General features: G+C 35.4%; 1 protein-coding gene across 4 annotated transcripts in view; it reads left to right on the top strand.

Moving 5' to 3' along the window:
• The window catches only part of EYA3 (EYA transcriptional coactivator and phosphatase 3), a 95,792-nt gene that overhangs the window by 18,840 nt on the left and 49,692 nt on the right, over positions 1 to 27,260 (top strand). For 2 of the 4 annotated variants that reach the window (XM_057702161.1, XM_057702148.1), the window contains exons 2-4: positions 6,252 to 6,352; positions 19,896 to 19,939; positions 22,979 to 23,058. In XM_057702161.1, the coding sequence (XP_057558144.1) occupies positions 6,320 to 6,352; positions 19,896 to 19,939; positions 22,979 to 23,058 (157 nt within the window). In that variant the 5' untranslated portion in view covers positions 6,252 to 6,319. Of the gene's footprint in view, positions 1 to 6,251; positions 6,353 to 8,200; positions 8,247 to 19,895; positions 19,940 to 22,978; positions 23,059 to 27,260 lie in introns of all 4 variants that reach the window. The other 2 variants (XM_057702152.1, XM_057702170.1) reach the window with 2 other exon arrangements.

The following is a 27,260-nucleotide window of genomic DNA, read 5'->3' as shown; positions in this document are numbered from 1 at the left end:
TGCAAGGACTAGCTTGACTTCTTATGAAAGAGATAACAGCAAGAAAATTAAACGAATCTTTCTGGCTGTAGTTTTGTTATGAACTTCTTTAAAATTTGGGAGTAAGAGTGAATTACTGCAATTTAAATTGCTTTTCCCTCAAGGTTGTAATTTTTTTCCTAAGGAAAAAGAGTGGGACAAGAATGTAGAATTTATGTCCAAATTCAGCTTAATGTCTTGAGGAATATTTTTGTAGCAGTTTAAAAATAGTGTACTTAAACATTTTATTGTGCAAACCCAAGACATCCAACATTGTATCCTTTTGTATCTGCTTTTGATTTTTATTAAACTGTATTTAAGGTATTATTATGCTATAATTAATGTAAAATTTTACTTTTTTTTTTTTTCTTTTCACTGTTTAAATGAGCTTGTATTGAAATTGTTTACAGTTTCATTTAATATAGAATGTAGAATTACAGCTTAGGTAAATCATTCTCCACATGTTGGTTGTTTCTAATTTTTCATTTCTGTGAACAAGAAACTTAATTTTTAAAATGGAGTTAGCTTTTTACCCCTCTGTTTAATTTGGGGGAGTGGGAAATCCAAGAAAAATATACAGGCCATGGACAGTTTTATGACCTCTTTTATACTCTAAGCAGAGAAGATACATAGAATTTTACAGCAGTGCTTGAATATTTCTTTTCTTTTTATGGCCCACATAACTTTAGATTTTATTGTTTAGATTTATTTTTGGTAGCTTAATAAGTGTGAAGTGGTATCTTAAAAATATTAAAATTTATTCAGTTAGTAGTGAGACTCTTTTTTCCGAAGTGCTGATTTGATTTTGGTTGTTATTTAAACTGCCTGTATCCTTTGATGGATGTGTATGTTCGTCATCATTTGCCGCGTTAACAGATGTGTGGTAAATGCTGAGTTGGTTGGGTTTATGTTGTAGACCTTAAGCTTTATCTGTCATAATCATTGCAGGTATTGCTTCCATTTGTTATATCCTTTGAATCCTAGATTTGTTATTTTTCATTGCATGAAAGTATGGTTTATGTAACCACATTGTCAATTTTTTGCTTATGCTTTCTTTCATTGCCCCAGATTTTTTTCTCACAGAGATTCTGTTTTGGGATCCAAAATTATTTGAATGCTTAGTTCTTCATCTATTTAGAATTACTCATGGTATATGGTGTGGATATGTATGTTTTTTTCCTCACTGATACTCAGTTTTTGTAACAATATTTTTTAAATAATGATTTTCTCTACTTATGAGCACTTTTTAGATTTGATCATTATTTTGGTCTTTTTAGTCTCATGGGCCTTTTTGTGGGTTGTTGTTTTTTTCATTGTGGTAAGTATACATAACAAAATTAATAATTTTAACCATTTTTAGGTTTACCGTTTGGTAGCTCTAAGTACATTCACAGTGTTGCACGCCATCAGCACTATCCTCTGCTGTCTTTATCTAATGTATTTCTACTTTAGCCTGAAACATGATTGCTATTATTCTCAGGCAGATGGTTTAAATCTCGGAATCCCAATTGCCCTGTCCATAGTATGAGGATGATACCAAATGTGTTTTAAAATGGTTGTAGAGATAAAATTGGGTAAGACAACGAATATAAAAATACTTGGTGGATTTTAAATGCTTGGTAAATGATAGGTCTCTTATCCTTCCAACTATAATTGGTTTTAGAGACTGGTATAGAGCAGATCTTCCTTAATTACCTCTGCTATTCTCCAAGATATTTGTTATTTTTGCCTAATTTTAAGTAAGAAATTTATAGATGTAAGAATAAACTTCTGTTTACTTCTTGTTTGAAACCTCCTATATGTGTTCTATAGATTGTGAAGCCCAAATTAGTGTTTAGGATCATCCCCACTGACACTACTTCTTATGTTTCAAAACCATTTTCCTGACATCTTTTCTGACTTTGCTTTATGAGGCCTCTTAGTTTATAAATAAGAATTTATTTTGAAGAGATATCGTTAGGATTTTATGTTTGGTACTTTGGGTATTAGGACACCAGTTTCTGAATTTATTGATAGATCCTCGTTAGAAGAGATTAGTTATTGTTGAATAATAATACTTGAAGCAGTTTTCTTCAAGCCACCTAGAAGAGGGTATTTTGCTATTTTTCATTCTTCAAGGCAGACATAATTATATTTGAGGACACCACGGTAAACACTTGCTAATTACCTACTTCTTTTAAATTCTAAAGTAATCCGTATATTAATAAAAATCATAAGTGATGATATACCACTTTTTTGATAACTTCTTCAGGCTGCTATTGTTTATAACTGTTATTGCTGAGATATATTTAATTTTGGGAAACATGCTGTTCATTTTCCCCAGGGAAACTTCTGTAGCCTTTTCTGTGGTATGCTGTAAAAATATATATAAGGCTTTGAAAGGAGTAGTAAATAGATGTATAAAATACAGTGTAGTCAGTGGTCAAATTTAGGAGCTACCTGTTTTCTACTTACAACTGTATAAAAGGTATCCAGTTAACCTCTGAATATCTCTGTGCACACTTTGCCATGTGCAGGTTCCCCTTCTAGGATCTATAATCAGACTGTTCTGCTCTATTTTGACACTTCTCGTGATGTTGTAATTGAGTGATGTGTACTTTGTTTTCATTGAAAACAATTTGACCTTTATTCTGTGTTTTAAAATATAAATAAATATGTATATACACAGTATATATATATGTATTTCCCCTTCCTATACTTAAGAGTTGTAATAACATATTGAAGTAACCTAAGTTCTTGCTTGTGGCCATTTATAATTACAGGGTAAATAGTTTGTTGAAGTTGGCACAAAACACGTTATGAGGTAGGAATTTAATTAGAATTTTGAAATAAAATGTTTGTTACAAGTTATTTCCCTTCTAATTTTTAAGTATTAAAAATAAAAATTATGGCTGTCATATTACAAAAGAATCCTGCTTTATTTATGAGTGTTAAATCGCAATATTTAAAATTATGTGACCTTTTTGAAACAAACCAAAATTCCTGTTTTTTCCATTGTCAGTATTTGCAGGTAGGGAAATGTGAAGTCTCAGGAAGTACTATTTCTGTTCCCAGTTACAAGTTTTCCCAGATTTCTGCCCATGAAGGCATGAGGATACTGATAAACTCTCTCGGAAGAGGTGGTGAAACAGCTGTATTTAGAAGCCAACAGGAGGAAATTGAAACTAGAAAACTATGAAAAGACAGTATTATCCAAATGCCTTGAAAGTATTTAAAACAAAAAATTAACTCAGAGTGTGTTTTGTTATTTCATTGGCTGTTTGACTAAGTTGTAATTATAGTCATTTACACTCTACTCATAATTCACTTTGCACTTCTTTGTCAAACCATTATATTATTGGATATTTCAAAAGATGAATCTCATTGAGTGTAGAATAATGTCAGGTTATATTAATGGTTAAAAAAGATACACAATTAAACTCTGGAACGAGTACACAGAAGTGAGAAAACTAAGATTTGTATGGTAACTCTGTACTTTTTTTATCATCCAGTACTGGAGCCCCTTCTCTGTGTTATATAGCACTTTCATCTGGTGGTTAGTAAATGTGACTTTGGATTGTAAGCATATGCCACTTGTAGAAAGTGGTGTAAGATCTTAATATTAAAAGTTTTATTAGCACACTGATAAATCCTAGGAACATGATAAATATTTGCGTTTTTTTGCTTAGTATATTTCAGGTATTTGACATTACAAAATATTGGAAGGAACAGAGGATGCTATATTGATGCAGAGTAGTATCTTAGATGCATATTGTGATGGAATCACATAACTTATAGTCATTATTAACATATATAAAATGTATGTTTACAAACTTTACATACATCACATGTTGCCAATAGAATCCCAGAAATTCTGTAGTAAATCATATGCATACTTTGTAGATTGCCTTTCTGTTTTAAAATTATCAAAATTATTGGTGGTCAGTGACCAATTACTTGATTTTTAAATTTTTTTTCCAAATATAGAAATTATCTGTGACCCTTTTATTTCCCTAAATTGAAAAATGAAGAAGATAAAGGTAATTTTTAAGATGGAAACAACAAAGGGTGCTTATTTTCAAAGAAGAAATACGAGAGGTAGAAAGGAATGTCTTCCAATTTTTCCCTTAAAGAAGGTTTTCTTGCAACTTATATAATTTATTGCAAGAAAAATAGAAAGCTGTTCCCTTTCTGTTATAAAATCACTGTAATATTACCATATTCCTAAAAAACAAAATTCAAGATTTTAACATTTAGTTTTATATGGCTTGAAAATTTATTTCCCCACTATTAACAGTAGTATTTCTTATCTTTTAAAATCCATGACCCCTTTTGATCTATAAAAAACCTAAATCTGTGTTCTCCTTTGACATTGTTCATATTTTTAAAATAAATTAGTTTTTGTGTTTAAAGCAAAATTAAAGCACATTATTGGGTGCTTTTTTTTTTCTTTTACGCAATTTTTCGTACCTTCCTCTTGTTCAGGGGTAGATTTATAACCCTTTCTCCGTGAGAAAGAATATCCCTTCCCTCTCCATTGCTGAGAATCTACTAATTAGAGATTGCAGTCCTTACCGTAACAACCTTCAATTAAGTGAAACGTGTAATATCATTCTGTTTAGATGAGAGCTGGTCACACAAAAATTTAACAAATGTATTAAAGGCATTACATTTCTCTAATGAGTTGGCCCTATTTTGCTCTTTCTTTTGCGATGAAATCTTCTATGTATTCAATACATTATGTACATCAACACTGTTAAAATCCCATAAAGACATTTCATTTTAAAACTAAAACAGATATAAGCTGGTAAAACATGAAAACGTTTCATCTTTCACAGTTGTGAATCAGTTTCACGTCACATCGGTTATGCTCTTCTGATTAGAGCAAAACAAATACAGGGAAGATAGCTCCTGTGAGCTTTAGTTATTGTGTGCTGTAATTCTGCAGCACTAGTTATCTGCGTCATGTAGTATGAGAACTTAGTTTTTGAGGTTGTGTGTATGAGCTACACGTGAGTGCATTGAGCATCAAGTGCCTCTGACCTTTGAGCTTTTTTTTCTTTTGACATTCTAGATCAGGGCAGGGAGGAAAGCTGTATCAGAATTGGACAGTTTTGCATCTGATTGTATCCCTTCCACGTGTTTTCTCTCCTTTTCCTGTTCTAGAGTGTGGCTCTAAAAGTGTGTTGTATTGCACCCAGATAGAGTAGTATTAGTGGAGAGGTGGTAAATTTGTACAATTGAAGTTTTTCATTTCCCTTTTTATTCGTTACTTCTGCAATAAGATTCTATACTTGCTTTAGCTTTGTATGTTGATTACAGTGGTTGGTAAATTAAGTGAAAACAGGTGTGACCTTAATTAAAAGCATAAACAATCACATCTGTTTTGGAGAAGTGCCATTTTCACTTTTGTTAAATAGAAATGGAGTTTTTAGTTTCTGTAATTAGTTTTCTAACATCTTTCTGTCTCTCTCGGCAGCAGGGCACAATAAGGTGTTCTTACCAGTAAATATGGGGCTTCGAGTCCTATTTTTCTCTTTTAGTTTGAAAACAAACACAGAAAGAGCAGGGTCTGTGAAGGCAAAGATCTTGCTTAAATAATTGACGAGGCAGTACATTTAGTGGAGCTTGTTATTTCAGGATAAAATTGGGTCCTAGCTTTGCATGATTATTTTCCTTCTAAAATTCAGGGTTTCACTTTACTTATTTATTTGTATTATTAAAATAGATCCAGAAGAGTTGAGTTTTCCTTTAAGTTGATTACGTGTATACAGATGGTTGGGAAAGTATTTGGTATTCCAGTTTGCCCTATTTAAAGTGATTCTGTGTGTATTAACAGTTACGTAATGTTCCACAGTAAAGCAGGTTAGATGTTATCGTAATTTATTGACTAGCTAGACTAGTTTTTATAATTTTTTAAGGTAACCCTAATTCTAAAAAACTTGTGTTTTAGTTAATTGCACATGGCTGTTGTAGAGTGTTTAATGCATTGGGCACTATAGTAACCATGTTTTAAGTACAGCAGAAGTGGTTCCACGTGTTGGCTTTTGATTATAAAAGTCATTGTGTAAACCTATCCTGACTTGGTGCAGCATGTCAGTTTTGAAAAGCCACGTGCAGTTTTGAGATTTTGAGATTGGAGCTCACGTAGAAAGATTGAGGTAGCAAAATATTTAAAAAATTATTCTCTGATGGCCTCAATGATAATGCTTTAAGAGTACATAAAGCTTTGAATCCCCCTCTTTTTTAAACAGACTGTGAAGACTGCTGAGAGACGCTTGCAATCCAGTCACGTAAGCGTAATAAAGAAATATTGGTCCTCATGGAAGAAGAGCAAGATTTACCAGAGCAACCAGTAAGTATTTCCTTTAACAATTTAAAGTTGATTGTAGAAAAGCTAATCTTAAGAAATTTTAAAGATTATTCAGTTATACTACAGATTCAAAATTAAAAATAAAATTAAGGAAAGGAGTGCTTAATCCTTTCCTTCTAAGAAAACAATGTTCTGTGTTCTTAAATTCATAGTTTGCTAATAACTTAATGCCAAGGAATCTGCTTAGAAAATTCAGCATTACAAAGTAAGTATTGTATTTAGAAATACCATTTAAAAAAGAAGCAATGGCTAGGGCTTCCTAGGTGGCGCAGTGGTTAAGAATACGCCTGCCAATGCAGGAGACACGGGTTCGATCCCTGCTCCAGGAAGATCCCACATGCCGCGGAGTGACTAAGCCCGTGCGCCACAACTATTGAGCCTGTGCTTTAGAATCCTGAGCCACAACTATTGTGCCCATGTGCTGCAACTGCTGAAGCCCATGTGCCTAGAGCCCATGCTCCGCAACAAGAGAAGCCATGGCAATGAGGAGCCTGTGCACCACAATGAAGAGTAGCCCCCACTCACCGCAACTAAAGAAAGCCCGTGCACAGCAAAAAAGACCCAACACAGCCAATAAAGTAAATAAATAAATTTATTTTTAAAAAAAGCAATGGCTATTTTTACAGTTGTTAGAAAATAAAAGAGGACATCTACGCAGGTGAGTCAAAAATTATCCGCACTCTGGCTGTAGAATTTACAGAAGTTTTAATATAACCAGAGTGTGGATAGTTTTTGACTCACCCTCGTATTTACCAAACAGTGTATTACCATTTCTGTGAGAAAATCTGGTTTTATCTTTACCTATATTTCCCCAACTTAATTTTTTTTAAAGTAGTAGTAGTTGAACAAAGTATAATTTGACTGCTAGCTAATTCTTGATGAGATCCTCTAGAATAGGTTGAATTCTTAATTTTTTAAAATATTTAACAAATAAAATCATTTTAAATGTCCCCAAGTGATGTAGATTTTATTGCCTTGCCATGTATTCTTTTTTGTTTTTGGGTTTTGTTTTTGTTTTTTTGTCTTTCTAAGTGTTTTTTGACCCTTAGCTTTTAAAAAAGGAAGGCAATAGTAATCATTCCCGTAAGATACCTTTATGTTAAAGAATCTTTTCCTTTTGACTTGAGCTTCTTTTTCTGAAATTAGATACACTGATTCAATTTGCTATCCTGAATGAGCCTCTTGCATTTTATATTAAGAGAGAATCTAGATTGGTACATGTTTACCTCTCTATGAAAATCCAACCTATAAAACTTTGAATTTTGAAAGTAGATATGTTTTTCAGATACTAGATGTATTCTTTACATCAGTGAAGGATAGATACCAGCTTCCATTTAAATAGTGAAGTCCTTTAATATATTTTTTAATATTTTACTTTATGTTGAGAAGTGCATACTGGTGATTCCTTTTCTATTATTCGTGTAGCCCTCTCACTTAAGTATAAAACTAGGAAGGCATAAGTAGTTGGTCAAACGAACATTTGAAACATTTAAAATATCATCCCCTATCCCTGGTGGAACATTAATAATCAGGGAAGTGGTAGGGTTAAAAATCATCCCCAGCAGTGTATCTAAGATATACACTATAAGAACAAATAGCTGAATTACAGACACTAAATGAACCAAGGAAGATTATGTCATTGAGTTTTTAATGTAGTAAGACAAAGGTCTAGTCATAGTTTCAAAAGACTTATGTAAGTGTTGACATACTGTTGAAATGAGTATTGTTGTTAGTTATTCCTTACCTATTTAAGGTAATGGGAATTGTGAAACTGACCAGCTGGTGAGTCATTTTTTCCTCTCTGCTTCATTTCCTTGCCATTCTATTCAGTTTCTATAACATGATGTGCAAAACCTGATTGTTACTTCAGAGAGAGGTGAGAAATTAAAGTGCTTTAAAAACAAATTTTCTGGGAATTCTTTGGTGGTCCAGTGGTTAGGACTCTGCGCTTCCACTGCTGGGGACCTGGGTTCGATCCCTGGTCAGGAACTAAGATACCACAAACTACATGGTGTGGCCAAAAAATAAAAATAAAAAAATTTTTTTAAAAACCACAATTTTTCTGCTGACTGTAAATGGTGATGTCATGTAGCATCTTTTTTTTTTTTTTTTAAATTGATTTGTACCTGGGTCTTAATTTATAAAGGTGGTTGAATGACAACACGAAGAGGTCAGTGCTGTTAAAAAAAAAAGTTTAATGTTACAGTTCTCTTAGAAATGAGAGATATAGCATGCCACAGACGGTCATAGGAGAAGCACCAGTGTCATTCAGGAGGCAGAGATGCATAGGAAAATCCTAGGGGAATGCATAGGCCACAGTCTTAATTGAAGGCAAGGTGAGGAAAGGTAAGGTAGGATAATTGTTTATTTAGGATTGGTTAGTTTAATTCCAGAGGGTTTTGGGGTATAGAAGCTATCACTAGGTATCTGGCACTGAGTTGATTTAGAGCAGGGGAATATAATTTAGAGTATGGTTCAGAATATAGTCTCTGGATTGCAGGGGAGATGTAAGCAACTTTGGTCTTAGTTTGGCTCTGTGATTAATGGGTGCCAAATAGACAAATATAGAATCTAAGAAAATATAGAATGCATATTAACTGTTAAAAATAATTAGAATAAGAAGAGTAAATGTCAGCTGTTGAGGAGTAAAACTAATTTTCACAGATATGATCTAAAACTTGAGTGGAAAGAATGGTCTTGTCCCAAGCTGATGGTGATAAATAAAGCCATGATTTTTTAAAAATGTATTTTATTGAGGTATAGTTGGTACACAATGTGGTGTTAGTTTCTGGTGTACAGCAAAGTGATTCAGTTATACATATATATAATATTTTGCATCTGCTAATCCCAAACTCCCAATCCATCCCTCCCCCACCCCACCCCCCCACCCTTGGCAACCACAAGTCCATTCTTTATGTCTGTGAGTCGGTTTCTGTTTCATAGATAAGTTCATTTGTATCATGTTTTAGATTCCACATATAAATGATATTATGGGGCATTTATCTTTCTCTTTCTGACTTACATCACTTAGTATGATAATCTTTAGGCCCATATTGCTGCAAATGGCATTATTTCATTCTTTTTAATGGCTGAGTAGTATTCCATTGTGTGTGTTTGTGTGTGTGTGATATATTCTTTATCCATTCATCTGTCGATGGACATTTAGGTTGTTCCCATATCTTGAATAAAGCCAAGATTTTTTTTCCCATAAATTTATTTATTTATTTATTTATTTATTTATTTATTTATTTATTTGCTGCATTGGGTCTTTGTTGCTATGGGTGGGCTTTCTCTAGTTGCAGTGAGCGGAGGCTACTCTTAGTTGGCTGCACAGGCTTCTCATTGTGGTGGCTTCTCTTGTGCAGCACAGGTTCTAGGCATGCAGGCTTGGGACAGGACCATTCTTGCCACTCAAGTTTTAGATCATATCTGTGAAAATTAGTTCTGACATTTACTCTTCTTATTCTAATTATTTTTAACAGTTAATATGCATTCTATATTTTCTTAGATTCTATATTTGTCTATTTGGCACCCATTAATCACAGAGCCAAACTAAGAGCCAAAGTTGCTTACATCTCTCTATGGTCATCACTCACCTTTTTACCCTAGTCTTCATCTTTTTCAGCTACTCTGGAAACAGCTTATATTATTGTCCAAACTAGAACTCTTTTGAAGAGTGAAAGGGGGCACTAACCAAACTCGGTTTTAGGATAGGAGGTATAAATCAAGACTGTTCCTGGCAAACTGGAAGCACTTAAAAAAAACTCCTTTATCGCTATCAGGGTGCTCTTTGAACTCAAGCTTTAAAAGGACATATATGCACAGGAAAAATTTTTAGAAGAATATACCCCAAACTTCATACTGAAATCATGGAGGTCTGGGGGACAGAATAAGGTCTTTTGTATTTTATTTTATAGATACCTGTATGGTTTTGATTTCTAAAAATATAAGCATATGTGCCTTTTATATTTAAAAAGAAATTAATAATACTGTAGACAAAAGAGGTGGTACCTGCTTACAACCATAATGTACTCTAGGCTAAAACATGGAAAAGGAGTAAAGCTTGGGAAATATTAGTGATTGAGAACAATGAAAAGGACCTTAAAATTTGTGGTTTTGGCATGCAGAAGAAAAGGACGGAACAAGTGGCAAAGAGAGAACGACTGCACTCAACCCCTGATTTCTTTTTGTCTTATCGATAAAGGAGAGTAATCTTCAAACTATAAAGGATACCATATCAATTAAAAATGTTTTATTTCCACATTTAGAAGCAGGTACCTAAGTTATTTCAAATGAGTTCGAATCCTCTAGCCTCACAAAAGTTTTGTCCCATAGACCTAACCTTACAAATATGACTGCCAACCCAGTGTTGATCATCTGAAAAATCACAGGGAAGTACTTGAAACAGAATATAACAAATGTTGTACTGTTTGTTTTTTAATTCAAAGGTGATTTCAGGGAGGAATATGGTCCTGGAAACTATAGACTAGTACTAGTTTAATGCTGATTAACAACAGCGTTCTAAAATAGATTATTGAACAGACCCATATGGACAGTTAGAAAAGGATGTGATAATCACTAGGAGCTATTATATATTTTCTCTAATAACACTCTGTTTTTATTGATAGTTTGAAGATTTAGGATATAAATGGATCAACTATCTATGTAACAGCTATAAAGAATAACATAAATTTGTGTATCAAAGGGTAACATGTATTGACTTAATGTTACTTCTTCAGGGACTCACAGTATGTGAATTGTAGCGTGAAGGTTATTATTCTTGATCCAGTGCTGCTCTTTGTACTCTGCTCTTCAAACTAGAGGTTGTGCAGTCATCAGAAAGAGTATCCCCCCATCTGTAGACAGCATTCTTGCATTTTTGGAAGGTTGCTTTTGGTTACATAAGGAAGTTATTTACAACTCTGTGATTTTTTTTTTTTTTTTTAAATAAGCAGACTAAATGTGGGCCTGTTAATATTACTTGCTATAGAAGTGCCCCTCCTTCTGAAAAAGGATCTGGGTACCTCATCTTCTGGTTTTTTGTCCTTCCAGCGTTGTGTCATGACTAAATGCTAGTTTTGTGTCCTGAATGGATAAGGGATAAAAAAGAATAAGTAAATGAAATTTTCTTCTTTCATTTAAGTTACCAGATTTTCAGTGATTGGAAATATATAGGAATATAAGCGTAGTTTTGCATTATATATGCTTTTGTATTTCATGAAGAAAAAAAAGGTTAGACAACTTTTGGGGTTTTTTTTTTTGATTACTGAAATCATAACAGAGCTAAAAAAAATTACTTACAATTATCTAATGAACCTTCGAGAATGGTTGTATCAGTGGGACCAGCATAGTTTCATCTGTGGTCCTCTCTTTCTTTAGTTTACTCTGAGAATTATCACTTTATTTTTAGGCCATCTTCTCTTAATCTGGAATAATGTAACAGCCTCCTCAGGTTTTCTTCCATTTAGTTTTGTCCCCCTCCTGTTCATTTTCCATCTACACTTTATCAGAGTGATCTTGCTAAAATTCAGAGTGGATCATGTTTAATACTCTAAGGCCCCCTTATTATCCTTCAGATAAAATTGAACTTCTTAATCTGGCATATAAGGACCTTCATAATTAGGCTTCTTTTTGCCTGCATAGCCTGATTTTTATCACCCCTCCTCAAACTCATTACTCCCAATCATGTGAATTTTCAATAGGCTGAGTTGCATATTTTCTCCAATCTGTGAAGTTTTTTATACATGTTATTCCCAGGGCATGAATCACTCTACTTCCCCCCACCTCCAAATAAAAGTTCCCTGTCTTTGCCTGGCTAAATACAGTTTATCTATCAAGTTTCAATTTAGATTAATAATTTCCAGTTGAATTAAAATCACAGAATATTATTATAGGTGTTAGCTGGTGAGAATATATTGTCAGCATACAGAGTCAGAAAGAAACCTTGAAAACCACTGTCTTACACAATATACTTCCTCCAGAAATTTTTTTTGTGTCTTACTAGCCTACCTTGTGCCTACATTTTCTGGCCAATTCCCCCCAATAAAAAGATGGTTTGGTGCTCCTTCTATGTGATCCATAGAACCTTGAACTTCTATCAGAACCATTATTTCACTGTTTTAGAAATTCTCCTTCTTTTCAACCAGACTATAACTTCCTTGAGGTCAAGGACTGTATTTAGTTTATCATATTCCCTATCAGGAGGGCTTGGTAGAGAACAGTCAGTTGAATGAATGAATGTGTGAATATGAACTAGAACTCTCCTTATAGGCATTTAACATTGGAGACTCTGCCGTGTATTTTTCTCTCACATTAGTCTCATGTGGATTGACAGCTTTCCTGGGCCAATCTTCCATGAAGGCTGCTTTCATCTTGTGATGCCATTATCTTCAACTGTGGCCTCTATGGTTGCCAAAGAAATGGAAGAGAGGATTGAAGGATCACATGGGATATTTTTAAGGGGTAGTTGTAGAAGTGGCTTATGTGGATGGCTCCAACCTGACAGCAAGGGGCCTGGAAAATGCCATCAATCTGTGTCTTAGTCTCATCCAGCTGCTATAACAAAATGCTATAGAATTGGTGGCTTATAAACAACAGAAATTTATTTCTCACAGTTGTAGGGGCTGTGAAGTCCAAGATCAGCAGATTTGGTGTCTGGTAAGGGCCTGCTTCCTAGTTCATAGACTGCCATCTTTTTGCTGTGTCCTCACATGGTGGAAAGGGCAAAGGAGGTCTCTCTCTCTCTCTTTTTTTTTTTTGGTGGGGGGGGGCCGCACAGCTTGCAGGATCTTAGTTCCCCAACCAGGGATTGAAGCTGGGCCCCAGCAGTGAAAGGCAGAGTCCTAACCACTGGACTGCCAGGGAATTCCCAGAAGGTTTCTTTCATAAGGGCTCTAATCCCATTTATATGGGCTCCACCCTCATGACATAATCACCCCCAAAGCCGCACCTCCAAATTTCATCTTATTGGGGATAAAATCTGAAAATATGAATTTTGAAGACATTCAGTCTGTAGCATCCTGTGTGCCCAGAAAAAGGAAAAAGACTAGTGAATATTTATGAGTGGATCTAATATAATCTTCTCTTTGGTTCACCTGTTTCATTTTTCACATGTAAAAAATAATATGCAACTCCTTTCCCCACACATTCTTCTTCTTTTTTTTTTTTGTTTGTTGGAAGATTTTTTTTTTAAGAACTTTTATTGAGATACAGTTAACAGACAATAAACAGCATATATTTAGAGCGTACAATTTGGTATCCCAACCTCCCAATTCATTCCCCCGCAACCCTCCCCGCTTTCCCCACTTGGTGTCCATATGTTTGTTCTCTACATCTGTGTCTCTATTTCTGTCTTGCATTTTCTCTTTCATAGTTGTTAGCATTTGCCTTATGTATTGAGGTGTTCCTATATTGGGTGCATATATATTTATAATTGTTATCTCCTCTTCTTGGATGGATCCATTGATCTTTACGTAATGTTCTTTCTTGTCTCTTGTAACATTTTTTATTTTAAAGTCTATTTTATCTGATATGAGTATTGCTACTCCAGCTTTCTTTTGATTTTCATTTGCATGGAATATCTTTTTCCATCCCCTCACTTTCCGTCTGTATGTGTCCCTAGGTCTGAAGTGGGTCTCTTGTAGACAGCATATATATGGGTCTTGTTTTTGTATCCATTTAGCCAGTCTGTGTCTTTTGGTTGATGCATTTAGTCCATTTACATTCAAGGTAATTATTGATATGTATGTCCCTATTACCATTTTCTTAATTGTTTTGGGTTTGTTTTTGTAGGTCCTTTTCTTCTCTTATGTTTCCTGCTTAGAGAAGTTCCTTTCACATTTGTTGTAAGGCTGGTTTGGTGGTGCTGAATTCTCTTAGCTGTTGCTTGTCTGTAAAGCTTTTGATTTCTCCCTCAAATCTGAATGAGATCCTTGCTGGGTAGAGTATTCTTGGTTGTAGGTTCTTCCCTTTCATCACTTGAAATATATCATGCCACTCCCTTCTGGCTTGCAGAGTTTCTGCTGAGAAATCAGCTGTTAACCTTATGGGAGTTCCCTTGTATGTTATGTATTGTGTTTCCCTTGTTGCTTTTAATAACTTTTCTCTGTCTTTAATTTTTGTCAGTTTGACTACTATATGTCTTGGCGTGTTTCTCCTTGGGTTTATCCTTCCTGGGACTCTCTGCGCCTCCTGGACTTGGGTAGCTATTTCCTTTCCCATGTTAGGGAAGTTTTCAATTATAATCTCTTCCAGTATTTTCTCAGGTCCTTTCTCTCTCTCTTCTCCTTCTGGGACCCCTATAATGCAAATGTTGGTGCATTTAACATTGTCCCAGAGGTCTCTTAGGCTGTCTTCAGTTCTTTTCATTCTTTTTTCTTCATTCTTTTCTGCATCAGTGATTATCACATTCTGTCTTCCAGGTCCCTTATTCACGCTTCTGCCTCAGTTAATCTGCTATTGGTTCCTTCCAGGGTATTTTTCATTTCCGTTATTGTGTTGCATATCTCTGTTTGTTTGCTCTTTAATTCTTCTAGGTCTTTGGTAAACTTTTTGATCTTTGCATCCAGTCTTTTTTCAAAGTCCTGGATCATCTTCACTATCATTATTCTGAATTCTTTTTCTGTAAGGGTGCCTATCTCCTCTTCATTTAGTTGTTTTTCTGGGGTTTCATCCTGTCCCTTCATCTGGTACAAAGTCCTCTGCTTTTTCATTTTCTCTATCCTTCTGTGGCTGTGGTTTTCAGTTCCACAAGACGAAATACTGCTGATACTGCTTGATACTGCTGTCTGTCCTCTTGTGGAGGAAGCTTTCTAGGAGGCTCGTTCATGCTTCCTCATGGGAGGGGCTGATGGTGGGTAGGGTTGGGTGGGCAGAGCTCAGTAAGACTTTAATCTGATTTGGTGGGCGGAGCTCAGTAAAACTTTAATCTCCTTGTCTGCTAATGGGTGGGGCTGTGTTCCCACCTTGTTGCTTGTTTGGCCTGAGGCTGCCTAACACTGGAGCTTACAGGCTCTTTGGTGGGGCCAGTGGCGGACTCTGGGAGGGCTCACACCAATAAGCACTTCCCAAAACCCCTACTGCCAGTGCCCCTGCCTCCTCGGTGAGCCACAGCTGCCCCCCACCTCAGCAGGCAACCCTCCAGCACCAGCAGGTAGGTCTGGTTCAGTCTCCTATGGGGTCACTGCTCCTTCCCCCTGGGTCCTGGTGAACACACTTTTTTGTGTGCCCTCCAAGAGTGGAGTCTCTGTTTCCCCCAGTCCTGTGGAGGTCCTGCAATCAAATCCCACTGGCTTTCAAAGTCTGATTCTCTGGGGATTCCTCCTCCTGTTGCTGGACTCCCAGGTTGGGAAGCCTGATGTGGGGCTCAGAACCCTCACTTTAGTGGGTGAACTTCTGCAGTATAACTGTTCTCCAGTTTGTGAGTCACCTACCCAGCATTTATGGGATTTGATTTTAACACGATTGCGCCCCTCCTACCGTCTCATTGTGGCTTTTCCTTTGTCTCTGGTTGTGGGGTGTCTTTTTTGGTGAGATCCAGTGTCTTTCTGTCGATGATTGTTCAGCATTTAGTTGTAATTTCGGTGCTCTTGCAAGAGGGAGTGAGTGCACGTCCTCCTGCTCTGCCATCTTGATCCTATCTTCCCCCACACATTCTTCTTAAGAGAAACAGCCCCAGATTCTGTTAGTTCCTGCATCCAGATCAAATCTAGGATCTGATGCCCACTAATTTCTACTAGGTCCAGATGTGATTTTTGGACAGGTTGCCTGTGAATTTAAAAGACAGGGTTTTTTTTTTCCTGCCATCGCAAGTCACACCCCATATGCAATGGTGGAACAGGCAGTTGTCTCTGCCATGGGTGTTTACCTTCCTAGTAATTTGGAATGCTCACTCTCACTCTCTACATACTAATTTCCTTATGTGAAGTTTTAGAAGTCAAATTAATAATAAGATAACTATTGGTAAGCAAGATCAAAGAAAATAGTATTAAATGGTTTCTTGTGTGTGGTTTTTTTCATCTAGGTTATGATCTAGCCCTTTCCTTTTCTAGAATATAGAGTATGACTTTCTAGTAAAGAGAATGATATGCTTTGTTGGACAGTGGTAGAAAAATTCTAACACAAACACCTTCCTTTTAATAGACTTCATGCAGACTTCTGTTGGATTTATTATTCCCAAGATTACAGTTTATCAAGCCCTAGTATGATTTAGCCTTTTGTTAAAACTTAGGAGGCACTATAATTATATACTTGTAAGTCATCTCAGAATAGTTCTGGAATGACATTTGAGAAGCATAACATAATTTTCTTATTTAGAAATTGGTGTTTCTTAGTCTTGTCTTGAAATTTGGGGAATTCAACTTTATTTTTGCTGCTTTTGATGTTGACACTATAATTTAACAATTGTATAGCACTTTGTCTTTCATAAACAGCTGTCATTCATTCTCTCCCTTACCACCCCCCCCACTCCTCCCACCCCGCCCCTGTCAGTTTCATCTTCACAGCAGGTGTGTGAAATATAGTCCTATTTTTCTTTTACATTTGAGAAAACAGATGCAGAGAAGTAGGCATACAGTGAATTAACTCTCAGAACTGGGTCTTGAACATGGATATTCTGCATTCATGCATTAGATAATTGATATTCCTTTGCTCTGTTATATTTAAAGCATGATTTTTTTTTTTTTAGGCAGAGGCACAAATAGAACTCTGATTCATGAATTTGCCAGTGGTTTTTCCTTTTTGTGTTACCTTTAGTCATAACATTCCCATAAGATTATGTGATTTTTTAAATGACAACTTTTGAGATATAATTCACATCCATTTTAGAGTATACAGTTTGATGGTTTTTAGTATATTCACAAAGTTTTGCAACTATCACCAGAGTAAATTTTAGACCATTTTCATCATTCCAAAAAGAAATTCTGTACCCATTAGCAGTCACCCCTCAATTCCCACCCCCTCCCAATCCTAGGCAACTACTGATCTACTTTCCTATTGACCTATTTGTGGATATTTCATATACGTGGACTCATAAAATACATGGTCCTTTGTGACTGGCTGCTTTCACTTAGCATAATCGTTCCAAGGTTCATCTGTGTTAGCATGTGTAAGTACTTCATTCCCTTTTATTGCTGAATGCTTCATTGTGTGGATTATTTTATCATTCATTGTTTCATTTATCATTATTGTATTTTATCCATTCATCTGTTAATGGACATTTGGGTTGTTTCCACTTTTTGGCTATTTTGCATAATGCTTTTATGAACATTCATGTCCAAGTTTTTGTGTGGACATGTGTTTTCATTTCTCTTGGTTTTATAGTCAGGAGTGGAATTTCTGGATTAGATATAATAGTAACTCTATATTTAACCTTCTGAGAAACTGCTAGACTTGTTTTCCAAAGTAGCTGCGCCATTTTACATTCTGTCAGTTTCTGAATTGTATTGTTTGAACCCATCCTTTTGTAATCCAGTGAAATCTGTTTGTATCCTTTGAGTTAGTTTACCTGCCTCTTGGGCCAAGGTTCCCTATCCCTGATTTACAGGAGGACATAGTTGCCCAGATCAAGGCGAACAATGGGCCGTGGAAGGTACAAAATTAGCTGATAACACATTTTCCTCCCCCAGACTTTTGTGTTTGGTAGATATGTCTTTAAGTACATTTTCTCCATTTCTATTTATGAGTACATATTCTTTGTACTGAGTTGGCAGTGTAGTAAATAAAAAGTGAAAAAGCATAGTTCTTACTTGAAAGGCCATTATGGTATGTGTGTATTTTAAAATTTTGCCTCAGGGCTTTTTTTTTTTTTGAGAGTTCTGTAGCTAAATTTGTTACTCTGGGGCTCTAACAAAATGAAGACTTGATAAATTAGATTCCTCAGTCAGTGCTCTAGTTTTCTTTGTATGGATTACTGTTTAGAGATCATAGACTGTTTTAAATTCATTTCTTTGACCACAAAGAGGGTCTTTGGGTGAACTAAGCAAATTCATCACTGTTGGAAAATTATGTTATTATCTGACCTTATGTAAATACTATCATCTTCAGATGGGAAAGACAGCACACTTATAACAAGAGCCTATATTTTGTCATTTGTGAAAATATGGCAGCAGATAAACTGGAAGGATGAATTTTTCTTGCCTTTATCCTTGCAGTTTTCCAGTCAAAACAGTGTTTTCCAGTGTTATTCCATCAGCACATTTTTCTCCCATGCATTTCAGTGAGGTTATTTCATACATTTGTAATACAATCAAATTCTCTTGTCACAGTATATATACCATTGTGAAAGTCCTTGCCCTCCTGGTTGGTTTTGGTATCTTTTATCATACAGAAGTTTTGAATTTTTGTAAAATCAATGAATTTTCTCCTATATGGCTTTTGAATTTAATATCATGCTTTGTAAGGGTTTATCTACCTCAAGGGCTTTGGTTTTTTGTTTTTGTTTTTGTTTTTTCTTCATATGCTTCTGTAATTTTGTTTCTAAATTTAGAGGGTTTTTTTAAATGTCTTTTTTTAATCTTTATTGGTACCTATGAAGATTAAGGCAGCGTTATTTAATGTGAGTTGATATGTCATAAGCAAGAAACCAAGAGTATTTGGGTTTATTTATTCTGTCATGTTTTCTCATGAGGAATAGATGTTCATGAGAAATTATGGACACCTGAAATGTTAAATTTAACCATATTAATAGCAATATTCCCGTGTGATATGTTTGTTTAAAATTGTTTAGCAGAGTTTCTGCTTCTGTGAGTTCTCACTCATTGTAGTAGGTTGGCAGTACTCTTTGTGCTTTGTCAGCTTGAAATACTTTTAAGTATTCATGATTTGTATGGCTAAGCACACTAAGCGTACTTCTACTCTAACTAGTTATTCTAATCAGAAAACTCTAAAATCAGATTCTTTGTAATTATTAAAAAAACAGGGAAAACCGCTAGTAGTGTTAACCATGGATCTTTCATTTGCGAATTCTTAAACTGTTTCAGTGAAAATGCTATTACCTTAGAAGGAATTAGAGAAGATGAAAATAGGAGAAAAACAGAATAGTATGAAGAATATTTTTTAAATTACTGGTAACTTGCTAAGAATTTATTTTTATTTTTGGCATGTAAGTAATTTAAATATAAAGATATTTCTGTTAAATAAATGATTAGATGATAGCGAGATTGCCATACTTAATTGTATGGCAGTAAAACTGTGTGTCTTGAAAAATTTAAAACTGACCAGTGTGTATCCAAGTTTGGAAAGCTTATCCTGTTGAATATTCTGTATTGAGTAAAAATCCTGGTAAACCTTTTATTTTACCTTGAATCTGAAAAACACTTTTTTCATTAAAACAAAGAGAGAGCCTCATGTGAAAAACAAGTCCATCTCTAACTCTAAAATATAACAGGGATTAATTAAGTAAATCTAAGCAAAACAAAAGGAAACAGTTACCCTTTAATTTATTAGTTAATATTAGTCTGCCACTTGAGTAGCTAGATGATTTTAAAAACAGATCATGACATTGATGCTTTTGTATATTTTTTTACAGGTGAAAAAAGCCAAGATGCAGGAATCAGGAGAACAAACTTTAAGGTATACAAAGTTGAATTTCTTTTTAATGATGTACTTATAATTTTTTTTACATGCTGATTAGTATATGGGCACGACTTGGGTTGACTACCTTCTTTTTGGTTTTTAGCATCAGCCTTTACATTTTGAAATTATTTGGTTTAAGGTGAAAATTTTCCTCTAAAAGTTTGTCCTTGAAACACATAGGTGCTGATTTTTTTTTCTTTTTGTATTCATTATTTATTCAGCAGTATATACCAATCTCATGTTCTCTCTCAGATGCTGTGATATGTGGAAGAGACACAATAGTGAATATTCTTCAGTCAGATGTATAATATACATAATAGGAAAAACAGAAATAAGGAAAATCCAAGAGGTTAATCATTAATTACCAAATGGATGTGGGACACCTTAGTCACTAGCTCTGCTCCCCTTATAGAAAAGGGGCAGCTTCTTTGAATGTCATATTCTGGCTTCCACAACACCATGATTTTCAGTTGTCCACAGTTCTTACCTCCTGTTGTTTGTCTACCAACCATATGAACCAGTAACTGCATCACCTCTAACATCTTAAGAATCCTCCTCTTGTACCACCACATACACTATCATTCCAGCTTATTTATTCTATTGTCGTGCTAGCCCTATGTCTTACTGTACACTTCCAATTAAATGATCTGTCGTATATTCACTACCAAGCATTGACCCGTCCTTCAAAAGAGATTTCAATAACTCTAAATTTTCCCGTTCTCCCAGCTCCTGGTAACCATCATTCTGCTTTCTGTCTCTATGATTTTGACTACTCTTAAGTACCTCATATTAGTGCAGTCATAAATTATTTGTCTTTCTGTGCCTTGCTTGTTTCATTTAGCATAATGTCTTCATGATTTATCCATGTTGTAGTGTGTGTTAGAATTTCCTTCCTTTTTAAGGCTGAATAATACTCCATTGTACGTCTGTTCCACAGGTTGTTTATCCATTCATTAGCTGGTTGTGTTAATTATTGACAAGAGTTCTGTTGAATGAGAATGAAGTATTTGTGTTGCTTACTTTTGGAGTTTGGGTGTTTTGCTCTTTCTTGGAGGAGGAAAATTTTACTTTGAAGCATTTTTTTTCTATCATATACACATTGTTAAGTAAAATTTATGTTTATATAACTGAAAATAATTATATTTTGAGACAGTAATAATTTTTCTGGATATAATAATTTAAAATATTTAACAAAGTGCTAGAGTTACTTCACTGTCTTGGTGCTGTTGTTTCAGTTTGATCTCTAGGTACTCAGTTGAACAGGTAGAGGATTTTGCTCTAAGATTCTAGGACCATAGGATTTTAGGAACTGGTCCATTGTATACCAGACCATACAAATATACTTTCTAAGATACAAGATCTACAAATAGTCTTTCAACAGTGGGTTTAACAATGAACCCCAGATGGTACACATAGAAGACAAGGTCATTGTAGTCAGAAATGTGAAGTCCTTGTCTGGGTTTATACCTTTCTCCTTGGAATCCTATTTAATTAGGCATAAGATGGGGCTCAGAAGTCTGTATTTTTACCAATCATTCAGGTAAGAAATAAGCCATTTTGGGAAACAATGGTATAACTACTCAGTATGATTTCTTACCCTTACTCGTCAATTCACATAGTCATATCTTGGTTAGTATATTAAGTGCTATTCCAAAAATACAGACATTTGAGTAAGTAGATTTAAATAAACTTCACCTGGGGATTTACCTTTAAGAATTTATTACATCTGGGGGAAAGTTGTTTGAACATTGAGAATATGCCAGGAAAAAACAAAAAGAACTTTATTGCACTTGAATATTAGAGGTCTGTTCAGAAAAGATGAGAGCTTTAAGAATTTTGGTGCTGTGTATTTTTTTTTTATAAATAACATTTCTTTTTAAAATTCTGCTATGTAGAAACTACTCTTTCTGGATATGTGGAGTGTCTGGGACAGTGTCCTCCACTGCTCCCTAGAGTGTAAAACAGCAAAGCAGATTTCTTGCTAGGGAACGTGAATGTGAAAAGAATACCTGGGCTGGGGAGAAGTATTATAATAATACTAGTTACAGTTATATTGTACTTACTCTGTTCTAGTCTCTGTTCTAAGTAGTTTTCATATATTAACTCATTAATCCCTATAACAACCCTAAAAGGTAGGTTCTATATTATCCCTCATTGACAGTTGAAGAAACTGGAGCACAGAGAAGTTTAGTGACTTGCCTAAAGTCATAATGCTAGTTTTGACAAAGTGGAATATGAACTCAAGCAATCTGGTTCTAGAATCCTCACTCTTAAGCACTATGCTATACAGGTAATTGAGGGAATATGGGGGAGGGTGGAAAGTAAGGTAGAAAGAAGAGGGAGGACACTGTGAGGGATGAAAGTATAATTTAATTCCATTTCAAAATTTCGGTGAGGATCTTCTCAACATTAAAGTATCTAAATATCTAACATAATGCCTTGTCCTCCCAGTTTACATGACTTATCTTTTGCAGTTTCTCTTAATTTGTCTTATAAGTGTTTTTAAAAAGATGTTGCTAAGTTTGGGGATGATAACAAATAAAAATTTATTTTTAATTGGGGGAAAAGAAAAATACAGTGGAATGCACCATTTAAGGTTCAGAACCCCTTCTTGGAAGCAAGCGTGTATAATTTGGAAAAACTTAAGTAATTGTGAGGACTGTTGTCTGTAATCAAGCATCTCCCTACTATCCTTTGGTACGTTGGAAATAAGGTGACAGCAGCTTTAGATGTCGTGGAATTTTTCTTTTACCGTGTGGTCTTTAAAGAAAATCTGACTTGTCTGTGGCTAGCTGGTATTTCCGAGTGATATAAAAACTGAAGTGGTCCAGGGATATAACAAAGAACAATAGAAAGCTGAAGGTACTGGCCCTGGCCCTAGTTCTTCAGGTAGCCACTAAAAACCAAGAATAAGGATATCATAGAGTAGACTTACCTTGCCTCTTACTTATCTAGGAAGAAAATGGTTTGGTTTAATCACTTTTTGCAATGCAGCAGGTTGGTCAGGGGCTAATGTATTCATTTTGGTTTTCCCAGTCAAGTAAGCAACTCCGAAGTCAATGATCAGAAACCGGAAACTTCAAGCCTTGCTTCAAACCTTACCATGTCAGAGGAAAGTAAGTACCATATTTCTGTGCACCATGGAAGAGGTGTTCCTATGACCAGGTGATGCTATTCTTTTACAATTGATTTCACCAATTGCCTTGTTTGTCTCAGAATATCCAGAATCCTTTCACTGCCTTGTGTAGTATGTGTGTGTTCATCCTTGTGCTTTCCTGTAAGCCTTATTGACATACCATCTGAGGAACAAAATCACATTGAATCCACTCCCCAGGGATTGGCGACTGTGTTTTTGCTTTGAGGTTGGATATTCTAAAAGTAATAAATGGTCCCTTACTCAAAATCAGAAAAGTTTGTGGGCCAACCTCTGACTGCTCCTCCAGAGGGCTTGATGTTTTCCCACCTTTCTGATAACCGAATAATTCTACCTATCCCTCTAGGCCGAAAAAAAGAAAAGTAATCCCCTGAAAGCCCACGATTGATGCTGGGCCCTGAGGGAGATCCAGCTCAATAAAATACACCCTCCACTTACCAACGCTTATTCTCTTGTAGAACAGTTATATTCATGCATTAGACAAAATTTGTAGAATGTTCTGGTTTTTTTGTTTTTCTTGTGGAGACAGTTTTCTCTGGCATATCATGGTGGTATGCTCCATAGGGCAAATAGTCCTCCTTGAAATTAAATAAAATCTTATGGATGCCTTAGAGGACTGGGGCAGGGAGGGTGGGGGGGACTCGAGGGGGGGGGCGTCAAGGAAGGGAGGGAATATGGGGATATGTGTATAAAAACAGTTGATTGAACCTGGTGTACCCCCCAAAAAAAAAAAAAAAAAATACAGAAGATCAAAGGACATTTCTACTTTACAAGGGTTGGCTCTTTCCCACTAATTTATAATATCATTTTTGTTAGTAAAATGAAGTAGATTGTATATGAGTCCTACTGTGAATATTTTTGTGAATAACTACCCCACAATTTGTTTAAATTTCCAATTCATTTTTTTAACTATAATTAATTTTTCAATATAGTTTTCCTTATACTGAGTTTAGTTTTCTCTATTAGTTTTAATTTTATCTCTACAGTCGATTTAGAGTGAAAGACTTGCATTTTTCTTTATTCTCTATAAGGTTGTGAGATGTTTTGTTATATCATGTGAAGAACCATTCTTATTAAGCAAGTACTGTTCTGAGAATGCACCTGTGTTTATTCCTTTTTATTCTAAAACTGAACCAGAGATGACAGGCAAAAATAAGAGGGTTTTTTTTTTTTTAAGTGAAGGTTTTTTTCCTTTTAACAAGTAGCTCATTGATGAAGTGATATTACCTCCTTTTTGTCTGAGATCAAAATTGGGGCTTCAGAGAACGAATTAGTGGTTACCAGGAGGAGAGGAAAGGGGGGGAGGGGCAATCAATATATGGGCAGGTGATTAATAAGTACAAACTATTCTGTATAAAATAAGCTACAAGGATATATTATATAGCAGAGGGAATATAGCCAATATTTTATAATAACTGTAAAGGGAGTATAACTTCTAAAGTTGTGAATCACTGTATTGTACACCTGTAGTATATATAATATTGTACATCAATTATACTTCAATAAAAACATTTTAAAATCAGGGGAAAAAAAAATAAATAAATAAATAAAATCTTATGGAAAAATCCAAATGAACTTTTTTTGGCCAACCCACTAGCTGTGCCCTTCCATATTTTCCCACACACTTTAAAAGAATAAATTTGTGTAAGACACTTTTAAAAAATGCACTTGTTTGGGGGATCTGTCTTAAGAGAATTATGCTTAACTTTATATAATTCCCATGTATTAAAAAATGGTGTGCCTGTTTAAAAAAAATGGTATGTCTTGAGTTGTATATATTATTTCCTCAAAGATGCTGTTCCAGTGGTTCTCAAACTTCTAGCATACCCAAGAGTCATCTGGAGTGCTTGTTTGTAATGTAGAATTACAGCCTCATCTTCAGTGATTGTCATTCAGTAGACCTGATGTAGACGGGAACCTGCATTTTCAAGAAGACAGCTAGGTGGTTCTGATACATATGGGAAACTGCTCTCAGCAGTGAAAAGGATCTCCTCTGATGTTTTTAATATCTCACTCATCCCCAAGAGAAAGGCCTGTTCCTTACATACTTCAGGGCCCAGAAGTAGGTTGAGTCTTCTTGCTTCTTGAAAATCATTTCTCTTTTTTCCTTTAAAAACTCTAGTTCCTTTGAAGTCTTTATTTATGCCCCTCCCCCACCTTTCTTGACTGAACTCCTAGTCATTTTGCTCTTAAAGACTAGATCTTCTTTTCCTTCTCTATCCAGACTCTTATTATTCTTGGTAATTTCAGCATCCATGTAGATGACCTATCCAATACCCATAATGTCCTTCTTGTTTTCCTGTCCCTTTTTACTCAGCATAGATTCTGTGGTTCTTTATAATAATTACTCCCTTACAAATACCTTCAATAATTTTGCTTCTAGTACTCTCCTTGCTAGACCCCAGTCCTAATTTAATCCAACTCTCCACCTTCTCTATATGTGTGTTCAAATAGCTGAACATTATTGGATAAATTATACACCTAGCTGACTATTTACTCACAGGGCCTCAAGTGGGCACCCTACTACATTTTACTCATGAGTTTTACCTTTTAATATGTCACACCACTTCTTTCCTCTCAGAGCACCCACACTCATTCACCTTTCCTCACACTTAACTGATGACTCCTCAAATAGAAGCTCTCTGACAGAAAGCTCCCTTATTATCCTACCAACACCAGATCTTCAAACCTGCTTGTGTTTGTATCCATGTTATCTTGCTTCATTCTTGTCAGAATTGGAATAGTGTTCTTGCTCCTGTCAAAGGTAAGACCTTTTATTTGTGCTTCATGGCCTATCCGTTCTCACCTCCCCCAAGGATTTTGGTACTTTGATTATCCTAATACCATCCCTGCGTCGTCATGTTCTTCTCTTCTTAATCCATCCTGTCAGTAAAGAGACATAATTCAGTGGGTATCTACCATCTTAAAACACAAACAAAACCCTGCTTTGGGTCCACCTCCCCCACTGGTTATAGACCTTTCTCTTGGTTCCGTGATCCACTGGAACCTCTGGAAAGAGTTGCTCCCACTTGCTTTGTCACCTCCTGTGCACTCTTCAGTGCTCTCAAATTTAGCTTCTGTCACCACTCTTCCAATGAAATTGCTTTTGTCTAGGTCATTAGTTACTTTCAGTAACTGGAAATGCTAGTTTTAGTGGACATTTCTCTATTCTTACATCCTGCCTCTCACCACTTTTCTCCCCCCTTTCTCCTGTGCTGGCCTTTCTTCTACTATCTGAACTTTGAATGTTGGTGGGTTCTAGTTACCATCTTTGCTCTTTCTGCATCCCGTCACTCACTACTATATTACTTTAAATATTTTATACATTGTTAATGAATTCCAAATTTGTATTTCTAGTCTGACTTCTCCCCTAATTTCATTTATGAATCCAACTACCTACTTGACATGTCCACTCAGATGTCTAAAAGGAAAGTCATACTTAAAATGTGTGAGAACTTTTTATTCCTTTAGCCCTCACCAAATCTTTTCCCAAACTTCCACATCTTTGGAAGTGGTTTCACTATCCCTCCAATTGCTCAAGCTGAAAAACCTAGAAATTATCCTACATTCTGCTATTTTCCTCATTCCTTACATACAGATTCATCAGGATGCCGTGTTGATTTTACCTTCAGGATATATTTCAAAGTTTTGCCTCATCTCCACTGCTGCAACTTTTTTTTCTTTTTTTTTAAACCAGTACAAAGGTGAACATATCCAGATTTATTTATGCAATGCTGAAAAAATTTGAGTTCTATTTCCATTTTGTGGAATTTTATTCTGGGGTCTGGCTTTGTTGTGTAACTGACTTAGGTCATTGAAACTCGATTATCCCACCTCACATGCAATTTTCTGTCCCAAGGGAACAGAAAACTTGGGTTTTTAGCACACTTACAGTAATGATCTTAATACTGCTTTACAATTTAGTAGGAAGACCCTGTCCCACAGCTTGAGGAGGGGCAGAGAAGTTATAGTATAATTAAGCAGATTATGCCTTGAATCTTTCTAGTCCTTTCATAGTTCCCAAGTACTGCAAAGATCAAGGCTCATTCATTCTCTAGAGAAGTAAAAATTGGCCTAGATCTTCCAGGGTGTTTTTTGGACCTCTTCTAGAATTAAATTAAATCAGAGGGGGAGAAGGATTTGGGCATTTGAAAGTACTTGTCA

The sequence above is a fragment of the Hippopotamus amphibius genome, chromosome 1 (assembly GCF_030028045.1).
Source record: "Hippopotamus amphibius kiboko isolate mHipAmp2 chromosome 1, mHipAmp2.hap2, whole genome shotgun sequence".
NCBI classification, from domain to species: Eukaryota; Metazoa; Chordata; class Mammalia; order Artiodactyla; family Hippopotamidae; genus Hippopotamus; species Hippopotamus amphibius.
The sequence above is the reverse complement of the archived record's forward strand: the minus strand, read 5'-3'. Positions and strand labels throughout refer to the sequence as shown.